This window comes from Sus scrofa, chromosome 2, assembly GCF_054392235.1.
Source record: "Sus scrofa isolate SSC_HxYL_T2T_F1_AM1 chromosome 2, Sscrofa_HxYL_maternal_Yorkshire_Landrace_v2.0, whole genome shotgun sequence".
In the NCBI taxonomy this organism is placed as follows: Eukaryota; Metazoa; Chordata; class Mammalia; order Artiodactyla; family Suidae; genus Sus; species Sus scrofa.
This window is the reverse complement of record NC_139384.1, coordinates 85,395,611-85,415,891: the sequence shown is the minus strand read 5'-3', so window position 1 is coordinate 85,415,891 and position 20,281 is coordinate 85,395,611. Positions and strand designations below refer to the sequence as shown.

At 52.5% G+C, this 20,281-nt stretch overlaps 2 protein-coding genes across 9 annotated transcripts in view; one reads left to right on the top strand and one right to left on the bottom strand.

The window, feature by feature from the left end:
- Nucleotides 1–20,281, top strand: part of TJP3 (tight junction protein 3) — a 33,263-nt gene that overhangs the window by 3,066 nt on the left and 9,916 nt on the right. The window contains exons 1-9 of one of the 8 annotated variants that reach the window (XM_005661349.4): nucleotides 7,078–7,282; nucleotides 11,087–11,143; nucleotides 11,261–11,370; nucleotides 12,069–12,171; nucleotides 12,364–12,712; nucleotides 14,282–14,385; nucleotides 16,204–16,363; nucleotides 16,648–16,756; nucleotides 20,055–20,113. In XM_005661349.4, coding sequence (XP_005661406.1) covers nucleotides 7,277–7,282; nucleotides 11,087–11,143; nucleotides 11,261–11,370; nucleotides 12,069–12,171; nucleotides 12,364–12,712; nucleotides 14,282–14,385; nucleotides 16,204–16,363; nucleotides 16,648–16,756; nucleotides 20,055–20,113 — 1,057 coding nt within the window. In that variant the 5' untranslated portion in view covers nucleotides 7,078–7,276. Of the gene's footprint in view, nucleotides 1–7,077; nucleotides 7,295–11,086; nucleotides 11,144–11,260; nucleotides 11,371–12,068; nucleotides 12,172–12,363; nucleotides 12,713–14,281; nucleotides 14,386–16,203; nucleotides 16,364–16,647; nucleotides 19,316–19,467; nucleotides 20,114–20,281 lie in introns of those variants that run through there. The other 7 variants (XM_013994777.3, XM_085013266.1, XM_085013267.1 and 4 more) reach the window with 7 other exon arrangements.
- The window catches only part of APBA3 (amyloid beta precursor protein binding family A member 3), a 29,442-nt gene continuing 17,919 nt past the window's right edge, over nucleotides 8,759–20,281 (bottom strand). Inside the window, exon 14 of the transcript XR_014837795.1 lies at nucleotides 8,759–10,130. The gene's annotated coding sequence lies outside the window, so the exon portion shown is untranslated. The remainder of the gene's footprint in view (nucleotides 10,131–20,281) is intronic.

Sequence of the window (20,281 nt, the reverse complement as noted above, 5' to 3'; positions counted from 1 at the left end):
GCCGCGGGTGCGGCCCTAAAAAAACAATCAACCAATCAATTAATTAATCAATCAATAAATGCCTGACTCTATACTAATATAAAGCAAACAGGATGCCTTATGAGTTTACTTAACTCATTAATTAACATGGGGACCAGTAAGATTTTACAGCCCATTTAAAAGCACATGTTAAGAAAGAATGTACACATACAGACTCGCACACAGGCAGTCAAGAATGTGGAAATGAGGAATTCCTGCTGTGGAACAGTGGGTTAAGGATCTGGTGTTGCCACAGCTGCGGCTCAGATTCAGTCCCTGGCCCAGGAACTTCCATATGCTGCAGGTACAGCCCCCCCCCAAAAAAAAGCTGAAATTAATTTACAAATAGATGTAAAACTGGTCAATAGCCACAGGACAATAATCAGTGGTTTTCACAGGACAAAATCCATTTGTATTTCTATGGACAAGAATCATTTGCAATGCCACTGTTTTCTTATAATTTACAGTGGTGTAAAATGGTATGAAAGCCATAAGCACAGATAACTAAAGAGGGTACCCAGAGCCTGGCATTGATCAGATGCTCAATAAATAAACTTGAACAAGTTCTAGGGAGCTATGGACTGTTCTTGAGCTAAAGCCACAGCTTTTTTTTTTTTTTTTTTTTTTTTTTTAGGGCCGTTACCTGTGGCATATGGAAGTTCAAAAGCTAGGGGTCAAATTGGAGCTATAGCTGCTGGCTTACACCACAGCAGCAAGGTGGGATCCAAGCCTTTAGCCTTTTGCTCGCAGAAACTCCGGATCCCCGACCCACTGAGCAAGTCCAGGGATCAAACCCACATCCTCATGGATAATAGTTGAATTTGCTTCCGATGCACCATAATGGGAACTCCAAGCCACAGCTTATTAAGCTCACACTCATTGCTGAGACTATTTGGTCAATGTCTGCTCTCTGTGCTGGTTTGTGAGCTCCACCACTGCAGTGTCCTGAGCTCCTAGAACAGTGCCTGGGAGTTCCTTTGTGGCTCATCGGGTTAAGAACCTGACTAGTATCCATAAGGATGCAAGTTTGATCCCTGGCCTCGCTCAGTGGGTTAAGGATCCTGTGTTGTAGCAAGCTGTGGTGTAGGTTGCAGATGTGGCTCGGATCTGGAGTTGCTGTGGCTGTGGCATAAGCTGGCAGCTGCAGCTCTGATTTGACCCCTAGCCTAGGCACTTCCATATACTGCAGGTACAACCCTACAAAGAAAAAAAAATTAGAACAATGACCAGGATACAGTAGGTGCTCCATAAATGAATGAATAGGTCATGGTGAACCACCTAAGATTCTGAACAGTGCTGGGTGTTCTAGAAGGACAAATTCCAGGTGTGGCAAGTTCAGCCGCAAAGCAGATAAGGATCAGCAGCGTGGGAGTTATGGGGACCTTTCAGGGGCTGCAGTGGGGGGAGCTGGCCAAGGGTCCAGGTGCAGTGGCCAGACTGAAACCAGGGATGGTGTCCAGAAAGGTGTCAGGGGTTGGGATCCTTCCCCCAGTCATTGAACAGAAGGACAGAACCTTGAAATAGTTTGGTGAGGGGGAGCTTGCCAAGGGCGGAGGGGGAGGGAGTAGGAGTGGGGTGGAGGAGGGGTAGTTTGGGGTTAATAGATGCAAACTATTGCATTCGGAGTGGATAAGCAATGAGATCCTGCTGTAGAGCACAGAAAACTACATCTAGTCACTTGGGATGGAACACAATGGAGGACAATGTGAGAAAAAGTATATATATATATATACACACACATATATGTATGACTGGGTCACTTTGCTGTACAGTAGAAATTGACAGAACACTGTAAATCAACTGTAATAGAAAAAATAAAAATCTTTTTTTTTTTTTTTTTTTTTTTTTTTTTGTCTTTTGTCTTTTTAGGGCCACACCTGCGGCATATGGACGTTCCCAAGCTAGGAGTCTAATCAGAGCTACAGCTGCCAGCCTACATCACAGCCACAGCAATGAGGGATCTGAGCCGCATCTGTGACCTACATCACAGCTCACAGCAACGCCGGATCCTCAACCCGCTGAGTGAGGTCAGGGATAGAACCCCCAACCTCATGGCTCCTAGTCAGATTTGTTTCCCCTGAGCCACAACGGGAATTCCAAAAATAAAAATCTTTAAAAAATATTTTGGCGGTGGTCTCTCTCCAGCCCGGAGGACACCATAATTCACTTTAACTTTGTCCCACTGGGGTTTTTCTCCCTTCCCCTGGCCCAAGTGGAGAAGGAAGCACAAGGAACACCCAGGCAAACCTCTCTGTGCAGTGGCTGCTTTAACTTGTGAACCTTCCCAACCATACTGTTCACAGTCAGGTCCCATTATACAGATGAGAAAACTGAGACAGGAGCAGTGAGGCTGGAATTCTCACAGGGCACTGCTCTGCCCCCTGCTGCAGAGCTTCCCCCTAGAGCTTTCTCCCACTGCAGGGGAGCATTCACTCTCTGAGCCCCCTCCCGATGCCTCCCACACTCCAAGCTTCTAGAAGGGTCTTCACCCCTCCTCACCTCCCCTTTCCTCCTACATCAAAGTGCTCTCCCTAAAATGCCCCAGGACCCCCCATGGTGCCACCCCCTGGGACAGCCCTCTGTCCTGGGCCTGTCAGCCAGCCCACCACACCCAGAATCTGCCCTTCCTCCCACCCCAGCGCTGGCGCAGTCGCTCCACACCCTCTGCCTGAACCCATAACCCCAGGCCGCGCATGAGGAAAGCATCAGACAAATCCAAAGTGACGGGCATTGAACAAAATCCCTGAGCAGGCGCCTCCAGATGGTAAAGGTCACAGAATAAGGCAGGTGGGAATCTGAGGACTGAACATGGTGGGATCCTGGATGGGGTCCCCACAGAAAAGAGATATGACTGAAATCTAAATACAGTGTGGAATTTAGTAAATAGTGATGAGGATGTGGTTTCTTAGGTTTGTTTTTTTGTATTAAGTGGCTGCACCTGCAGCATATGGCCGTTTCCTCCCAGGGACTGACTCTGAGCTGCAACTGTGGCACCACTGGATACTTTAACGCACTGCACCGAGGGTGGGGGGTGGGGCTCGAACCCAAGCCTCTTTGGCAACCCAAACTGCTGCAGTTGGATCCTTAACCCACTGCCCCACGTTGGGAACTCTATGGTTTTGTAGTTCTGACAATATGCCATGGTCATGTAAAATGTGAATGTTGGGAGAAACTGGGTGAGGAGCATAGAGGGACTCTCTGAATCATATCTACAACATTTCTGTCAAATTATTCCAAAATAAAATGTTTATTTTAAAATATTTTTTTCCGGAGTTCCCGTCGTGGCACAGCATAAGCGAATCCAACTAGGAACCATGAGGTTGTGGGTTCGATCCCTGGCCTGGCTCAGTGGATTAAGGATCCAGCATTGCCGTGAGCTGTGGTGTAGGTTGCAGACCCGGCCCTGATCCCCTGTTGCTGTGGCTGTGGTGTAGGCCAGCGGCTACAGCTCTGATTGGACCCCAAGCCTGGGAACCTCCATATTCTGCGGGTACGGCCCTAAAAAGACAAAAGACACACACACAGACACACACACAAAAAAAAATAGAAAAGAAAAAAAAATATTTTTTAAGGCCTCTGAGTTTGGCCTCATTGCTTCTCTAGTTCCCTCCCCGCCTTCCACAGTCTGTCCTCCCTGTGGCCGCCACCAGACGGCGCCAATGAACACCTGAGTCAGGCTCCGCCTCTCTGCTGCCCACAGCCTTTCAGGGAGCCCATCTCCCTGGGGGTAAAAGCCCAAGTCCTCTGCGTGGCCCATAGGGTCGTGCAAGACCTTCCCTGTTCCTTCCCTGCCCTCCTCTCCTTCCTCTCTTCCCTTCACCAGCCACACACCCTCCTCGCCGTACCTCCAAAACACCAGGCATGGAGTTCCTGTCATGGCACAGAGGAAACGAATTCAACTGGGAATCATGAGGGTGCGGGTTTGATCCCTGGCCTTGCTCAGTGGGTTAAGGATCTGGCATTGCTGTGGCTGTGGTATAGGCCTACAGCAACAGCTCCAATTAGACCCCTAGCCTGGGAATCTCCATATGCCACAGGTGTGGCCCTAAAAAGACACACACACACACACACACACACACACACACACACACACACACACGACAAAATACCAGGCATGGTGCTGCCCCAGGACATATGCACTGGCTGTTCACCACCTTGAACACCCAGCTCTCCCCATGTCACCTCTCTTACCATCTTCGGGTCTAGCTGTTCCCTCTGCCCGTATCCCTCTCACTTAGGTCACTCCTACCAATCTCTGTACCACCTCCTCGGAGCATCTCTCCCTGAGCCCCCAACCCAGGCTGTGGCTCCTTGCAGATGTTCTCAGAAATCTAGGTTGGACTTTTTATTTCTATCATGCAATGATTCAATTATTGTCTGTCTCCCCGAGGACCCTGGGCTTCCTTTAGGGCAGGGACTGGGTCTATGTGAGTCCTGGGTGTACAGCTGGTGCTCAGTAAATGTCGAATAAATGGACCGGTGCCCGGCCAGGCTGTAGAGCTGTTTCCTTCTTGGGTTCTGGTCAGACCTGTTAGGCCACAGATATGACCTCAGCCTCCTGCAACCCCCGCAGAGCAGCCTCCACCAGGGAGACCCCAAGCCCCCAGCGTGAAAGAACCTCCCAACTCCTCCCTCTCCTGGTGGCCGCTACTCACTGGAATGACCTCAGCCCAGCCCCCACCCTCTTTGGGCCTAAGTTCCCTCTAGATGCTCAGAAGGGGCAGGGCAGTTTCATCCCACAGGTTTCGCTGCATCCTCCCTTCCCCCACCCCTTCAGGCCATGCGCACACTGCCCCCTGCTGGCTGAAGTTGGGCAATTTGAGGCGAGAATTCTTTCCCCATCATTTCTGCACGTGGTGCAGAGAAGGGGCTTGCATGAATGACTGAATAGGTGGGAAAATAAATACATACATGAATGATAGCATGTCTGGTCTGTGAGACAGCACTGGAGGTACCCTTCTCCAAAGCCCTGCATTTGAGCACAGGGTCATCCAGTGGTTACTAGGGAGCCACCGAGTGTTCTTGCGCAGGGCATGAATATGTGACATGGCCGGAGGAAGACCTTGTATTCTGGGGCGGTTGCCCCCCTTCTTTTTTTTTTTTTTTTTGTCTTTTTGCCTTTTCCAAGGCCGCACCTGTGGCATATGGAGGTTCCCAGGTTAGGGGTCGAATTGGAGCTATAGCCGCCGGCTTATGCCAGAGCCACAGCAATGAGGGATCCAAGCCGCGTGTGCAACCAACACCACAGCTCACGGCAACGCTGGATCCTTAACCCACTGAGCCAGGCAGGGATCGAACCCACAACCTCATGTTTCTTAGTCGGATTCATTAACCACTGAGCCACGATGGGAACTCCTGCCCCCTTTCTTAGAGGGGTGGAGCAGTCCTGGGCACTGTGGAGTGTTGAGCAGTCTCCCTGGCCTCCGCCTACTCAATGCCAAATAGCATTGTGTCAATTTGTGACAACCAAAAATGTCTTCAGGTATTGCCAAGTGTCCCGAGGTGGGGGAAAGGGGAGAAAATCACCCTACAGTGAAAATCAATGGCATGGAGTGAGCACTCATTGAGTTTGCCACTTCATCCATGTGGCCTCAGTTTTTTCAGCTGCAAAATGGGCACATGGATATCATGTGTAACAGTGGCTGAAGCAAAGCAAACACTCAATAAACATGAGCTAGTAGCCTCATTACCACAAAATCAACCCATTTATTCTATAAGTAATGGCGCTGAGGTCTGGTGGCACTGAGTGCAGAAATTCAGGATGGTCCCCCAGCTTTGGTCACTTGTAGGCTATTTGTCTAATTTTGCTAGACCTCCGTCCCAATCAGTAATCACAGCCACAAATCCCTGCGTGCATGTGGCAGTGGGGGATTTATTTATGTTTTTTTTTCCTATGACTCATTAAAGCAAATACACATCTATTAAAAAATATTTGATCTTTACCTAAAATCATCACCAAGTCGGTCCTTAGAAAGGGGCTTCTGCAATTGTTTATTGCCTTAAGGGCCTTTGGGAACACTTGAGGGGCTGATTCTAGCTGACTGGGGTCTTGAGACTAGTGTTTTGGGGGTAACAGCAGTGAGGAGGGGTGAGAAGTCAACTTTGGGTGACTCAACGATTTTGGTTATACTTTCGGCCTTGTTCACTTGGCGAACTCTTACCCAGTCTTCAAAACCCCATCTGCAATACCCCCTCCACCAGGAATCCTTCCCTGATCCCCCATTTTTCTCTTTACCTTTCCACAGTCTGGGGTTCTTCTTTGCCCAGTCTTGCCTGGATGAGACTGGGAATGGGTGTCAATGCCCAGATTTGCCCCTTCAACCTTGGCATGTGGTGAGGCATGGGAGGGAGCAGCTGAGCTTCAGCTTCTTTTTAAGGTGAAAGGAATGTGTAGGTGGAGCCATTGTTGGCTCCACCCATCCAGGTGACTTCCTTCCCTCCCTCACCCCCAGGTACAGGGTTTCTTTCTCCGGTCCTGCAGTTCCTAGATGGGGCTGAGGGTGAGGCTGAGTGAGAAGGAAGCCTGACCTTTACTCTCAGGAGCCTAAAGAATTTCGCCCCACCCTCCCTAGCTGGGGCCCAGCCTGTTGCTAGGATGCGAAGGCAGAGCCAGGTGGCCGGTGGCACTGGATTTGGGCCAGGCCCCAGAAGGGCTACTGTGCACCTTCAGAGAGTCCGCGCCTCCAGCCTCTCTGGTCCTGAGTTCCTCTTACCAAAATACAATAAACCTCCCAAAGAAGGACTGACCCAAGAAAGACAGCTCTATGCTCCAGAGGTCTCTGGCCCTCGACTAGCTCCTAATCCAACAGGTCTCCCTGCTGGCTCTCAACACGTAAGGGATGGAAACCCTTAAAAAGCGCTGGCTCGGTTCTGAACACGGCCCGGGTCTTCTTTGCAGCCTGGCCTGGCGGGTCTCCAGCTCTGCCGCTGGCCAGTGCGCGGCTAGGTGGAAAACCTGGCCTGGAATTTCCACCCCAGAGCCTGGATCTCGTGCTGGGAGGTGGTGGCGGGGACCGAGACTGCCTCCGCGGCGTCCCGAAGGCGTGCCGGGGCGGGGGCGGGGCCCGTAGGGGACGCGGAGGAGGAAGAGGTGCAGGTGCAGCCCAGGCGGCGGCCCGGCGGGAGGAGGGAGTAAGCTGGACACCTGCTTCGCCGCGACCCTCCCCAGCCTTCCCGCGCACGCCGGGGTGGGGACCGATTGATTGACGGTTTCTGGCCCCCCCTGGGACAGAGGCGCTGGACAGCCCCCGGGTGGACTATGGCGGTGAGATTCCAGGCGAGTAGTTCGCCGAGGGCGGGAGGGTGAGGGAAACGAACTGGGATCAGGGCTGGGCCCTGGTCCCAGGACCCCAGATCGCCCTCTGCCTCGGTAGCAGATGGAGAAACTGAGGCCCAGAGCAATGTGGTGGCTAGCCCGAGGCCTCACGAGGAGAAGCATCCGGCCTGGGTCTGCCTCCCTTAGCCGATAGACCTGGGTTCAAACACCGATTTTTCTGTGTAGCTTTTGGGCCAGTGAGTCCACGCCTCTCCTATCCTCATCTGTAAAGTGGGTGACCGTCATTTTACAGAAGGGTGTAGGGAGGATTCTAGGAAGCAAATATGTGGCAAGCGCCTGGCACATAGTAGGTGCCCAGTTGCCAGGGGGATCAGCCGAGTTAAGCTTGAGCACTGAGGGTGGAACAGTGGGCAGGGAATTCATTGGTGGGCTGGAGGGGCTTTGGCCAATGCAGCGAGGCTGTGGGAGAGGGGCTCACCATTTATTGGGTGCCCACTGTATACAGAGTCTTTAACTCGCACAACCTGATGGAGATGGGGGTTGACAAGCCTCCTTTCACACTGAACAAGCCAGCCTGGGCTGGGGAGAAGGGATCCTCATGTCTCTACCTGGGAGGACTTCGGGCTCCAGGGATGCAGCTTGAATCAACTCTGTCACACCCACCTACTGGGTCTCAGATGGGGCCCCAGGAGGGGGCGGGGGTAGACAGGCCTAGGGGTAGGTGGCTCGCCTTAGGCCCGGACCGCCGGAGGCTCTAGGGCCAGGCAGTTCTGGTTCCCGCCGCCTGCCTCCTTCCCAGACAAGGAACAGCTCCCAGAATCCCCTCCCCAACAGGAGGATTTGTGGCCCCTTCCCCTCCACCTCCCCAATACTGTTCCCAGAGTGTGGACGGCAGCCCAGCAGCCACGTGCCCTGGGCGGTGTGACCCGCCCCCTCTGGAGGCATCTCCTTTCCCAGTTTGTGTCCCCTAAGCAGCAGGTGGCTGGGAGGGGGAAGGCCTGGGCCTCACCTCCTCGCAGCTCACCTTTACGGGGGTGGGGCTGAGGGGGCTAGGAACTCGGGACAAACCTGGCTGAGTTCCTGACTGAATCTGTCTTTTATTCCACCATTCACCTATTCCTTAAACTGCTGCATGCCTGGTCCCATGGGGACAATGCTGGGGTCCCAGGACCCCCTGCCCTGGCCACCAGGAATCCCCAGATTCTAGGGGTGGAAGGGAGGAGGTAGACTGAGACATCCCAGGCCCCAATAGGGACTCTTTTCCTGGAGGAAGAGACAGTGGCACTGGGGCTGTGAAGGATGCATAGGAGTTTGCTGGAGAGTACAGCATGTGCAAAGGCCTGGAAAGGAGGCTGACTGGAGGGACCAAGAGGTGCCGATGGCCATCACCAAAGTACCCAGAGAGATGACCCTGCCCAGCCTTCATAACCCAAGAGGAAAGACCAGAAACTCCCAAACAGATGATTAAACAGGATGATTTTAAATGGTTCTGGATGCCATGAATAAAACATAGTAAAGCAGAGAGGAGTGGTAGGGTGCCAGGGAAGATTGGCTAATCTAGGAGGGCCCCCTGGGGAGGTAGCATTTGAGCTGAGACCCAAGAGTCAGGGGCAGCTGTGTGCATCCTGGGAAGGTGACCAGGCACAGGGGACAGAGTGGGCAGTGGGGTTAGGCGTCACCCCTGGGTGTTGGAGAGCCCTCTGGTATCCATGGAGGTGAACCTCCACAAGCTGGGACAAGTCCCGGCCACCTGCGCCTGTCCCCTCAGGGGCCCCATTCCCTGGGGGCTGTTTCTTAAAACAAGGCCTGGAAATAAAAATTCTGGGAGGCCAGACACCAAGCATTAAATCAAAGCAAATGAAAATATTCTGTTATGAAAAATAAGTTCAGAAGAAAAAAAAAGCAGGAGGATGCTGTGGCTGGGTTGTTGAGAGAGCATGTGGGATAGGCTGCCCAGGTTCATGGAGTGCTGTGTGACCTCAGGCAAGCTAATGAACCTCCCTGGGCCTCCTTTTCCTCCCTGGAAGGCAAGAATAGGAGCCATTTCCTGAGGCCACTCAAGAGTAAATGGATGTGACTGTGCAAATCTCTTGCTGGCAGCGCTTGGCATGGTGTTGCTCATTAATATTACACACGGGAGAAAGGTCATTATAATTACTTCTCACAACAACGACTGCCATCTCTCCCAGAGGCCCCTTCTGCTATTCTTGCATGACTCCATGCCCGACAGCTGCACCTCAGCTCTGAAAGAAGGAACGGTGGGGATGAGGGAGGTACCCATTGTACAGATAGGGAAGCTGAGGCCAGGAGAAACACCACCACAGCTAGCAAAAGGCAGACTGCAGGATTTGAGTCTCAGCCACCAGAGCCGACCTGTTCCCAGGAGCTCGGGCGAGGCCCCGCCCTTGGCTTTGTTTCTCTCTTCTCCACCCCCTTCCTACTCCCTGGGAGCCTGGAATGCTGCTCTCCTGGGAACTTTCAAGAAAAGGCACTGGAACACACCGCATCCACCCGAGGAGGGCGCATAGGGAATCCCCCGCCCCTGAGTTGTGGAGCTGGGCAACTGGGCTGGGGAGGGGGTGTCCCTTCTACAAAGCCTGGGGGCAGGGGCAGTGGCCGAAGGTAAGGGATGGGTGGGGGCTGGCTTCCAGACAGGTTCCACCTCCCTCCTTCTCCCAGTGTCTCCCGGGGCCTAAAGCTCCCAGACCTGTGCTCTCATCTATATCTGAGACATGAAAACAACAGAATCCACGCCCCTCGGTCACACCCTCCAGCTGCTCAGTAGTCTTGGCAAATGACTTCCCTTTCTCGTGCCTCGGGTCCCTGGTTTCCTCATCTGTGACAAGAAGATAAATAGAATACCCCTTAGTGAACAAATTAAATGAGATCTTAAATGTGAATGCCTGGCCTAAAGGAAGCACTTGATTCATTCAGTAGATAGTTAGAATCTCTCCTATGATCCAGGCTCTCAGGATTCAACTGTGAAGGAGGCAGACAAAAATCTCTGCTCTGTGAAACCAGTACTCTAGAGGGAGAGCAGGGCTGTGACAAGATTTTTTAAAAATCTAGGGAATGTCAAGGCGTCACAAGTTCTGTGACCTAGGAATCAGGGAAAGGCAGATAAACTGGTCCGTTGTGGGGTGGGGAGGGCTCTGGTTCCAGGTAGAGTGGTTGGGAGAAGCAGGTGAGGGAGCAAGCCAGGTACAGATTTGCGGGAAGAGAGTTTCAGGCAGAGGGCATAGCCCATGCAAAGGCCCTGGGGCAGGACAGGAGCCGGTGTGTTGGAGGAATAGTGAGGAGGAGAAGGCCCGTGTTCCTGGAGCAGAGTGAGTGCCCTGTGCCTACAGGTCTTGTTAGATCCCCCCAGGGACTGAGCCAGAACTTCCTGAGGGAAAGCAGCAAGGACTCACCTTTCCTCAGCTCCCACTATGGTTTGGCCCTGTTAACAGTTGTGGCCAGATCTTTCTTTATGGTGGGGCCTCTACTGGGCACAGTGGGGGTTTGAGCAGCACCTCTGACCCCCACCCACTGGATGGCAGGAGTATCCCCAAGTTGTGACAACTACAGATGTCCCCAGACATGGCCCAGTGTTCTGGGGTTGGAATGGTTCCCAACTGAGAACCACTGACTTAAGTCCATTTTGCAGATGAAAAGACTGAGATCTCAAGAGAGGCAGCAACGCGCCCACAGGCTTGGGCCACAGGAGTGTCAGAGTGGCTCCCCACCCGGGGCTGGGGACCCCTGAATGCTCTGATATACCTCACGCCCCCCTTCTCTGTCCCATCCCACCAGGTGCTGGACATGGAGGAGCTGACCATCTGGGAGCAGCACACGGCCACGATCAGCAAGGTGGGGCCTCCCTCTCCCTGCATGGGAATGGTGGCTTGGTTCCCACTGGCTCAGTGGAGGGGACAACCTTTGTTTGGATGAGAAGCAAAATCATGGTCCATCTCCCATTCCCCTCAGGACCCCCGCCGGGGCTTTGGCATTGCAATCTCTGGTGGCCGAGACCGGCCCAGTGGATCTGTGGTTGTGTCTGATGTAGTGCCTGGAGGGCCAGCAGAAGGCCGGCTACAGTGAGTGTCAAGGCATCGGGGTGTGTGTGGTGGCGGGGGCACAAGAGGAGAGACCTGTGTGGGCCAAAGCTGGGAGGCTGGAGAGTACCTGGCGCCTTCCAGCTCTGTCAACACAGGGCTTGGAGCTGGCAACGTAAAAGTTAGCAGCTAGCCCTCACTCTCTTCAAGGTCCTGGTCCTCCACTGAGTTCTTGGGGTCATGCTGGGCCCAGAACACTCCTGGAGGAATATTCCGGAGACCTCTTTTTGGCTGGAAGGAGGGAGACGCAGCATCCTGAGCCCTTGGGGGCAGGAGGCTCCTGGGAGTTATGTTGGGAAAATGGTTCTGGGCCCTGAGTGGCTGCTGGTGATATTGCTCAGCTCAGAGGCAGGGACCAGCTTCAGAGCAAGTATGACACACAGACAGTGAGAGAAGGGGAGAAAAGCAGGAAGAGGGGGCCCAAGAGGAAGGAGTGAGGGGGTATAGAGACACTGGTTGTGATTGCAGCTTACATTCTATGATGGCATCTTATTATTATGTGGGGTCTATGATCGGTCCCATTTTACAGACGAGGAAACTGAGGCCCAGGAGGATAAATATCTTTGTGAGTCTGGGGCCACCAACAAATTAGAACCAGGCCTTGCAGACCTCAGGGAAGACCTCAGGGGGGAGGGCTCCCGGGTAAGTGCTCCTCCCTGAGACCCGGCTTCTTCCCTCAGGACAGGAGACCACATTGTCATGGTGAATGGGGTCTCCGTGGAGAATGTCACCTCCTCCTTTGCCATTCAGATACTCAAGACCTGCACAAAGGTGGCCAACATAGTGAGTGGGGGCTGGTGGGAGGGTCAGCCCCAGGCTTAGGTGGCACATCTGCCCCTGGCTGAGCTCCAACTTCTGTCCATGGGTGGTATAAGCTTCCACCAGCACGTGGAATCTTGCTCCCATTTCACAGCTGGGATGTTGAGACCAGGGGATGGGGGAGAGCCAGCCACCCACCTCCACCCCCTACAACAGACAGTGAAGCGTCCCCGGAAAGTCCACCTGCCCACCACCAAGACCACCTCTGGCCCAGGACACCAGGATTCGGATGAGGAAGATGGACCACGGCGGCTTGAAGAAGCTGAGCATGGCCAGGGCTATGAGGGTGACACATCCAGCGGTTCCGGCCGCTCCTGGGGGGAGCGCTCCCGCAGGACGAGGACAGGCCACCGGAGCCGGGCAGGCAGCCATGGGCGCAGGAGCCCAGGCAGTGGCTCCGAGGCCAATGGGCTGGCCCTGGTGTCTGGCTTCAAAAGGCTGCCACAGCAGGACATGCAAATGCGACCCGTGAAGTCTGTGCTGGTGCGGAGGAGAGAGAGTGACGGTGAGCCCAGGGGCCACGTTGTTGCCAGTCAGGCCTGGCATCCCAGAAAGGGGGCAACAGTGCTGCTCTTGTGTGGTGTATAGTTGGCTCACATCCTGGTCCCAGGACCTGCAGGCATGTCACCTCACGTGGCAGGGAGGACTTTGCAGGAGGAATTAAGTAAAGGCCCCTGGGGTGAGGATGATCCTGGATTCCCCCGGGGCCCAGTGTCATCACAAGGTCCTCATAAGAGGGAGGCAGGAGGGATAAAGGCAGAGAGAGACAGGAGATGCTACGCTGCTGGCTGTGAGGATGGAGGACGGGGCCGCCAGCCAGGGATGTGGCGCCTCCAGAAGGTGGAAGAGGCAGGAGCCATCTCTCCTCTGGGGATTCTGAGGAACCATCCCTGCCCACCCCTAGGTTTAGCCCCAGGAGGCCCATTTCAGACTATGAGGTAACCAATTTGAGCTGTATGTGGCCACTAAGTGTGTGGCAGTTTGTTACACCACCAACAGGAAACTCACACAGCATGACATTGATAGAGTGTCGAGGTAATGGAACGTATAGAACAGGAGGGACCTGCACTCTCACCCTGTCTTGATTCAAAGGCAGCATCATGACCTTGGGATTCTGGTCATGGTGTGATAAATGGCACCTACATTGTCATTTTAATAACAAGAGTCACATCCTTAAAACACTGATTGTGATGTCATTAAGACTATTGGGGTTGAAGTTCCCATCGTGGCACAGTGGAAACGAATCCACCTAGCATCCATGAGGATGCAGGTTCGATCTCTGGCCTTGCTCAGTGGGTCAAGGATCCAGCATTGCTGTGAGCTGTGGTGTAGGTCAAAGATGTGGTTGGGATCCCGGGTTGCTGTGGCTGTGGCTGTGGCTGTGTCTGTGGCCAGCAGCTGTAGCTCCGATTTGACCCCTAGCCTGGGAACCTCTATATTCTGCACTTGCAGCCCTAAAAAGGAAAAAAAAAAAAAAAAGAGAGAGAGAGAGAGTATTGAGGCTGTGACCATGAAGCCCCTTTGGTGACATCACTGGGGTGCTGGGAAGGGGCAAACTGGGCTCTGTTCCCTATCAGGCACCTGCTGCTAACTGCTGTGCAATGACATCAGAATCCCTGCCCCAGGGCCTTTGCATGGGCTGTTCCCCCACCTGATACACCCTGCCCAACACCCTTAAAGGGTGTGCTCCCTTGCTTCATCCAAGCGCTGGCTCAGACATCAGCCCTGACCCCCTTGCCCCAAACTGCCCCTCTAAGACCACTTTCCCAATCTTTCCGGCTTTCTCCGTCTTCCCAGCTCTCAGCACCACCTGGGGCTTTCAGCAGCATCTCCCCCAGCTACAGGGGGCCAGGTCTGCCTTGTCACTGGCAGACAGGCACCTGCGGGGGAGAGGGCCTACTGGAGGGGCAGCAGGCTGCCAGTATCAGAACAGCCCCCATGGGACTGGGAGGGAGCCAGGCCTGCCCCCTTCTTGCAGGACAGCAGCCCAGAGGGCAGGTGGGAAGGCTGAGATCTGAGAGCTCCCTGCAGCCCAGACCCCAGCCCCTGCCTCAGTTTCCCCCTCCTCCCACAGAGTTCGGGGTCAAACTGGGCAGTCAGATCTTCATCAAGCACATCACAGATTCAGGCTTGGCTGCCCAGAACCGTGGGCTGCAGGAAGGAGACCTCATCTTGCAGGTGAGTCCAGGCTTCTCATCAAGGGGTAGGGAGACCAAGGCCAGAGGGTCCCAGCGCTGCCCAGTCACAGGGCAAGGTCAGCAGAGCTGGTCCTGAACCACTTGCCTGCTGCATCGTTGCTTGCTTCCCAAAGTTTGGACATAGCTAAACAGGAGTTCCCCCCTTCCCTGGATCTGCTGCTAAACCACTGCCAAATGTCAGTTTCTAGTACCCAATTTGGGTTGTCTTTTTCTAGTATCCTCAGAATCACATGGCCAGCTGGCTACAGCACTGATTCATGGGCCTGCCTTAGGTAGTTGGATGCTAATGGTCTAGAGACCAGGCTTCAAGGAGCAGCTTTGCCTTAAGAACTGATTCCTTTCTAGATTCCTCCCCTGAAAAATTGTTTCTAGTGATTCCTAGTGTTTGATTTCCAGTTGGTTGTTTCTAGAGTCCCCTAAGAGTTGTCTGTTTCTAGTGACCCTGAGGAATTGTCTTTTTGTAATAGTTTGGGGCTGACACTTGAAACAGAGCTTGCAGGCAGGGGGCTAGAAACTCACAATCCTTAGAGTTACTGAAAACAGACATCCCAAGAGAAAATGTTAGAAATGTGTTCCTGGTGAGTGGCGATGACAGTAAATCCTTCCTAGGAATATATGTGTCTAATTCTCTTCTAGATGTCTGTTTCTAGAACTTTCTAGAGATTGTCTATTTCTTATATCTAAGTATTTACTCCCTCTCCTCCAGTTAGAGTTCTTTCTTTTTCTTTCTTTCTTTTTCTTTCTTTTTAGGGCTGCACCCTTGGCATATAGACATTCCCAGGCTAGGGGTGGAATCCAAGCTGCAGCTGCTGGCCTACACCACAGCCATAGCAATGCAAGATCTGAGCCGCATCAGCGACTTACACCACAGCTCATGGCAATGCCGCATCATTAACCTACTGAGCAAGGCCAGGGATTGAACCTGCATCCTCATGGATACTACTCAGGTTCATTACCACTGAGCCACAACGGGAACTCCTAGAGTTTTTTCTAATATCTGTTCCTAGTTTATCTCCTGAGAAATTTCCCCCTCTGGAGAGCTGAGATTCAACCCAGTTTAACTATTTCTTAGTGCCCCCTGCCATGCCTCTTAGAAAATCATGTTTCTAGAATTCTTGTGGAGGTCAGTTCTTGGCTTAGTCTCTTCTCACAGCAGGAATGCAATTCTATCATTCTCTCTCAAGAATGTCTGTTGTCAGTAATCCCCGAGAATTGTGTGTTAATTTTTTTTCTTTTTCTTTTTTTTTTTTTTAGGGCCACACCTGAGGCATATGGAGGTTCCCAGGCTAGAGGTCCAGTCGGAGCTACAGCTGCCAGCCTACACCACAGCCATACCAACATGTGATCCGAGCCACATCTTCGACCTATACCACAGCTCACGGCAATGCCAGATCCTTAACCCATTGAGAGAGGCCAGGGATAGAACCTGCAATCTCACAGTTCCTAGTCAGATTCATTTCCACTGCACCACCATGGGAATTCCCTTTTATTCACTCTTTACTGCCACACTTGCAGCATATGGAAGTTCTCAGGCTAGGGGTCCAATCAGAGCTGCAGCTGCTTGCCTACACCACAGCCACAGCAATGTGAGATCCAAGCCACATCTGCGACCTACACCACAGATCATGGCAATGCCTGATCCCCAACATGCTGAGCGAGGCCAGGTATCAAACCTACATCCTCATGGATACTAGTCGGATTCGTTTCTGCTGCACCACAATGGGAACCCCAGGACTGTGTGTTTCTAGTATCCCTTCTCTCTCATCACCTCACTTCCTCCCTTCCTGATCCCTTTTAGATCAATGGGGTGTCCAGTGAGAATCTGTCACTGAGTGACACACGGCAACTTATTGAGAAATCAGAAGGGAAACTGACTCTGCTGGTGCTCAGAGACCGAAGCCAGTTCCTGGTGAATATCCCTCCAGTCGTCAGCGACAGCGACAGCTCCCTCCTGGAGGGTGAGGGGACAGGAGACCAGCCCTGGGGAGGGAGGTTCGAATGGAGGGCCAAGGAGGAAGGCTGCATCAGGCAGAGCCAAGCAGGAGTTGGCAAGCCTGGCCCTGAGGTTCAGAGAGGGACAGAAACTTGCCCAAGGCCACACACCATGTCAGGGCCAGAGGCCCCGAGCTGAGCCTGACTCTGGTCTGGGTCCCTTGGCTTAGAGGGGCCTAACATGCCCCTCTGTGAAACAGGTCTGGCCTGGAAGGCATGGATGTGGCTGAGATGTGCTTTCTCCCGACAGACATCTCAGATCTTGGCTCGGAACTGTCCCAGGCGCCACCGTCTCACATCCCACCGCCACCCCGGCATGGGCAGCGGAGTCCAGACGGCAGCCGAACCAACTCCCCTGTGTATGTCACCCCCTCGACCAAAAAGGCCAAGTGGGAGGGGGACGTGGGCATATCTTTCCAGTATGGGTACCCATGAGGGTACAGTAACGGTGACCTGCCCGAAAGAGGCATCTCCCTCTACACAGGCCTCCCTGCTCCTGGTATGTAGCTCTGGGTTCTTGATACGGAGAGAACCAGATACCGGTCAACTTAAAGCAGAAGGGACTGAATTTTTCATCACATCCTAGAAGACTTCAAAACGCATAAACCTTTCACCCAGCAAGGCTTTCAGAGTCCTCTCGGGGGTAGTATAGCCATGGCCGCGTGAGGGATTGGAGGAGGCGTGTTCATTGTAATGATGTGTAAAGAAGGGAAAAAGCAGTGGTTACCTTGTATTAGTCTCCTGGAGCTGCTATAACTAAGGGCCACGAACCAGGTGGCTTAGAACAGCAGAAATCTATGGTCTCACAGCACTGGAGACAAAAGTCCCAGGCCTGGGGTGTCAGGGCCCCGCTGCCTCTGAAGGCTCCCGGGGAAAATCTCTTTCTGGTTTCTCTCCCCACCTCTGGAGTTCATCTGCTCCCAGACAGCTACCTCCCCGCCATGTGCCTTCACATCATCTTCTACCCTATATATGGGCTCTGGGTCCAGATGTCCCTTTTTTATAAGGACCCCAGTCATTCTGGACTAGAACCCTCCTCCCTGACTCCAGTATGACCTCATTTTCACTAATCACATTGCCATGACCCTCTTCCCAAATGAGGTCCTATTCTGAGATCCTGGGGGTTACGGCTTCAACAGACGAAATTTGAGGGGACACATTTCAGTGCCTTAAAAAACAGGAATTCCCCTGTGGTTCAGAGGGTTAAGGACCTGGTGTTGTCACTGCTGTGGCTCTGGTTACTGCTGTGGCATGAGTTCAATTCCTGCCATGGGCATGGCCAAAATAAAAAACTAACCCAAAAAAACCAAGTAACTGCTCAACACTTGGGGATTAGGTAAGAGGCACCTCATTTAAGCCTGCAGCCCCCTGTGAAGTACAGGGTTGTATCTGTTATCTACAGCTGTGTAACAAATTACCCCCAAAGCTGGCTGCTTAGATCAAACACATATTCTCTCATACCTTTTCTGAGAGTCAAGAACTCGGAGTGGCTTAGCTGGGTGGTTCTGGTTCATGGTCTCACAAGGTGATGGCTGAGATGTGGCCTAGGGCTCTGGGCTTTTGAGAGTAGGTAATCCCCTTCTAAGCTCCCTCACACGGCTGTTGGTGGAGGACTCAGACCCACAGCAGGTGGCTCTGTCCAGGGGAAGAGACTATACAGGCCATGATGACCAGGATGTGGGGGTCATTGTGGTCCCTCTTAGAGCCTAGAGGAGGGCTCACACCAAGGCCTCGACTCTTACTCCAGTGTTGCTTCTTTTGGGTGATAATGAGTGGTGACACAAGGAGATGGTGTGTTTACGCTCAGCCCATAGTGGATGCTCTTCATTACAATGGTTATTATATAATCTTTGCTTAGGAATACTTGACAGCCATGAAAAAGGATGTCTCCGAGTACATATTGAAAAGGCCTTGAGGAAATGCACTAGGCATCACGGACAGTGAATGCACGATTGCAAATGGCACAGGGCAGCATCTCAGGTCTGGGAACCTCTTATGTGATCTTCCTGGGAATTCCACAGGCTCACAGAAGGATCTGTGGACAGCTGGCCCCAAGTAGCTTGATGTGTCTTTCTGATGCACAGCCTGCACTCCTTAAACCTGCCCCAAGAGGCATGGGCTGGGGGTATTGTTCTCAAGAATATTTACCCACTCCTGCTCACTCAGCACCAGGGTGAGACATTGGAAATGTCACAGGATGGACATTGGAAACACAAAAGTACGTATTTCCCCACATGTTTTTTTGAAAGCATCAGAAAGGTCTGAAAATAACCCCTCTGTACTAAGAGTGGGTTGATTTTGCTGGGAACTTTCTTTCCTTCCTGTAGTTTGATTCTGTGTTAGTCTGTGTGGGCTGCTAACAAAGTACCACAGACAGGAGGCCAGAAGTCCACAGCCATGGGGAAGGCCTCTTCCTGGCTCTCTGATGGCTGCCTTCCCACTGTGTATTCACACGGTGGAATGATCGCTGGCGTCTCTTCTCTTTTTTGGCCACTCCCATGGCATGTGGAAGCTCCTAGGCCAGGGGTCGAACCCATGCCACAGCAGTGACCCAAGCTGCTGTAGTGACAACACCAGATGCTTAACTCAGTGAGCCACAAGGGAATTCATTCTAGTGTCTCTTATAAGTCATTATAAGAGATGGAATGAGCCATAAGACACTCATTCCATCATGGGGGCCCTGCCCTCAAGACCGCATTTAAACCTGGTCACCTCCAAAGGCTCTGCTTCCTAATACCATTGCATTGGTGGTTAGGGCTTCAGCATATGGATTTGGGGGACACAGACTCTCAGTCCAGAGCACCTTCTATAACTTTTCACTAATATTAAAACGATTAATGTGATTGTTTGTCACAGGCTCATTTTTCTTTTTTTTAAAATTTCATTTTGAGGCCCTGACTACACTCAGCCATCCCAGGGCTCAGGGGAGGAAAGCGAATCTCAGAGAGGGTTAGCACAGGGCCTGAGGTCACAGCTGCAGAGGGGGCAGGACCAGGATGTGAATCTGAGTGCAGACAAAGAAAAAAAATTTTTTTTTAGGCCTGCACCTGCGGCATATGGAAGTCCCCAGGCTAGGGGTCAAATTGGAGCTGTAGCTGCTGGCCTATACCACAGCCACAGCAACGTGGGATCTGAGCTGCATCTGCAACCTACACCACAGCTCACAGCAATGCCGGATCCTTAACCCACTGAGTGAGATGAGGGATCGAACCCTCAACCTCAGAGTTACTAGTCAGATTTGTTAACCGCTGAGCCACAAAGGGAACTCCAAGAAAAAAAATTTTTTTTAATTTTGTTTTTCCAAAATTCTTTTTTCCTTTTTTTTTTTTTTTTTTGTCCTTTTGCCTTTTCTAGGGCCACTCCCGCAGCCTATGGAGGTTCCCAGGCTGGGGGTCTAATTGGAGCTGTAGCCGCCAGCCTACACCAGAGCCACAACAATGTGGGATCCGAGCCACGTCTGCGACCTACACTACAGCTCACAGCAACACCGGATCCTTAACCCACTGAGCAAGGCCAGGGATCAAACCTGCAACCTCATGGTTCCTAGTTGGATTCGTTAACCACTGCACCACGACGGGAACTCCATGTTTTTACAAAATTCTTTTTAAAATTACTGCCCAACATCCTCCCACCTCACCCCAATCTGTTCCCCACCAGGGAGAGTCCCCAGCTTCAGCGGGAAAGTTCAGTGGATTCAAGGACGGCGTCAGAACCAGGTGAGCCAAGGGTGGTGACTCTGAGCATCCTTCCCCTGAATTTTCTTCCTTTCTTCCTTCCTCCCTCCCTCCCTCTCCTTTCCTTCCTTCCTTCCTTTCTTTCTTTTTCTCTTTTAGGGTCACACTCTCAGAATATGGAAGTTCCGAGGCTAGGGGTCTAATTGGAGC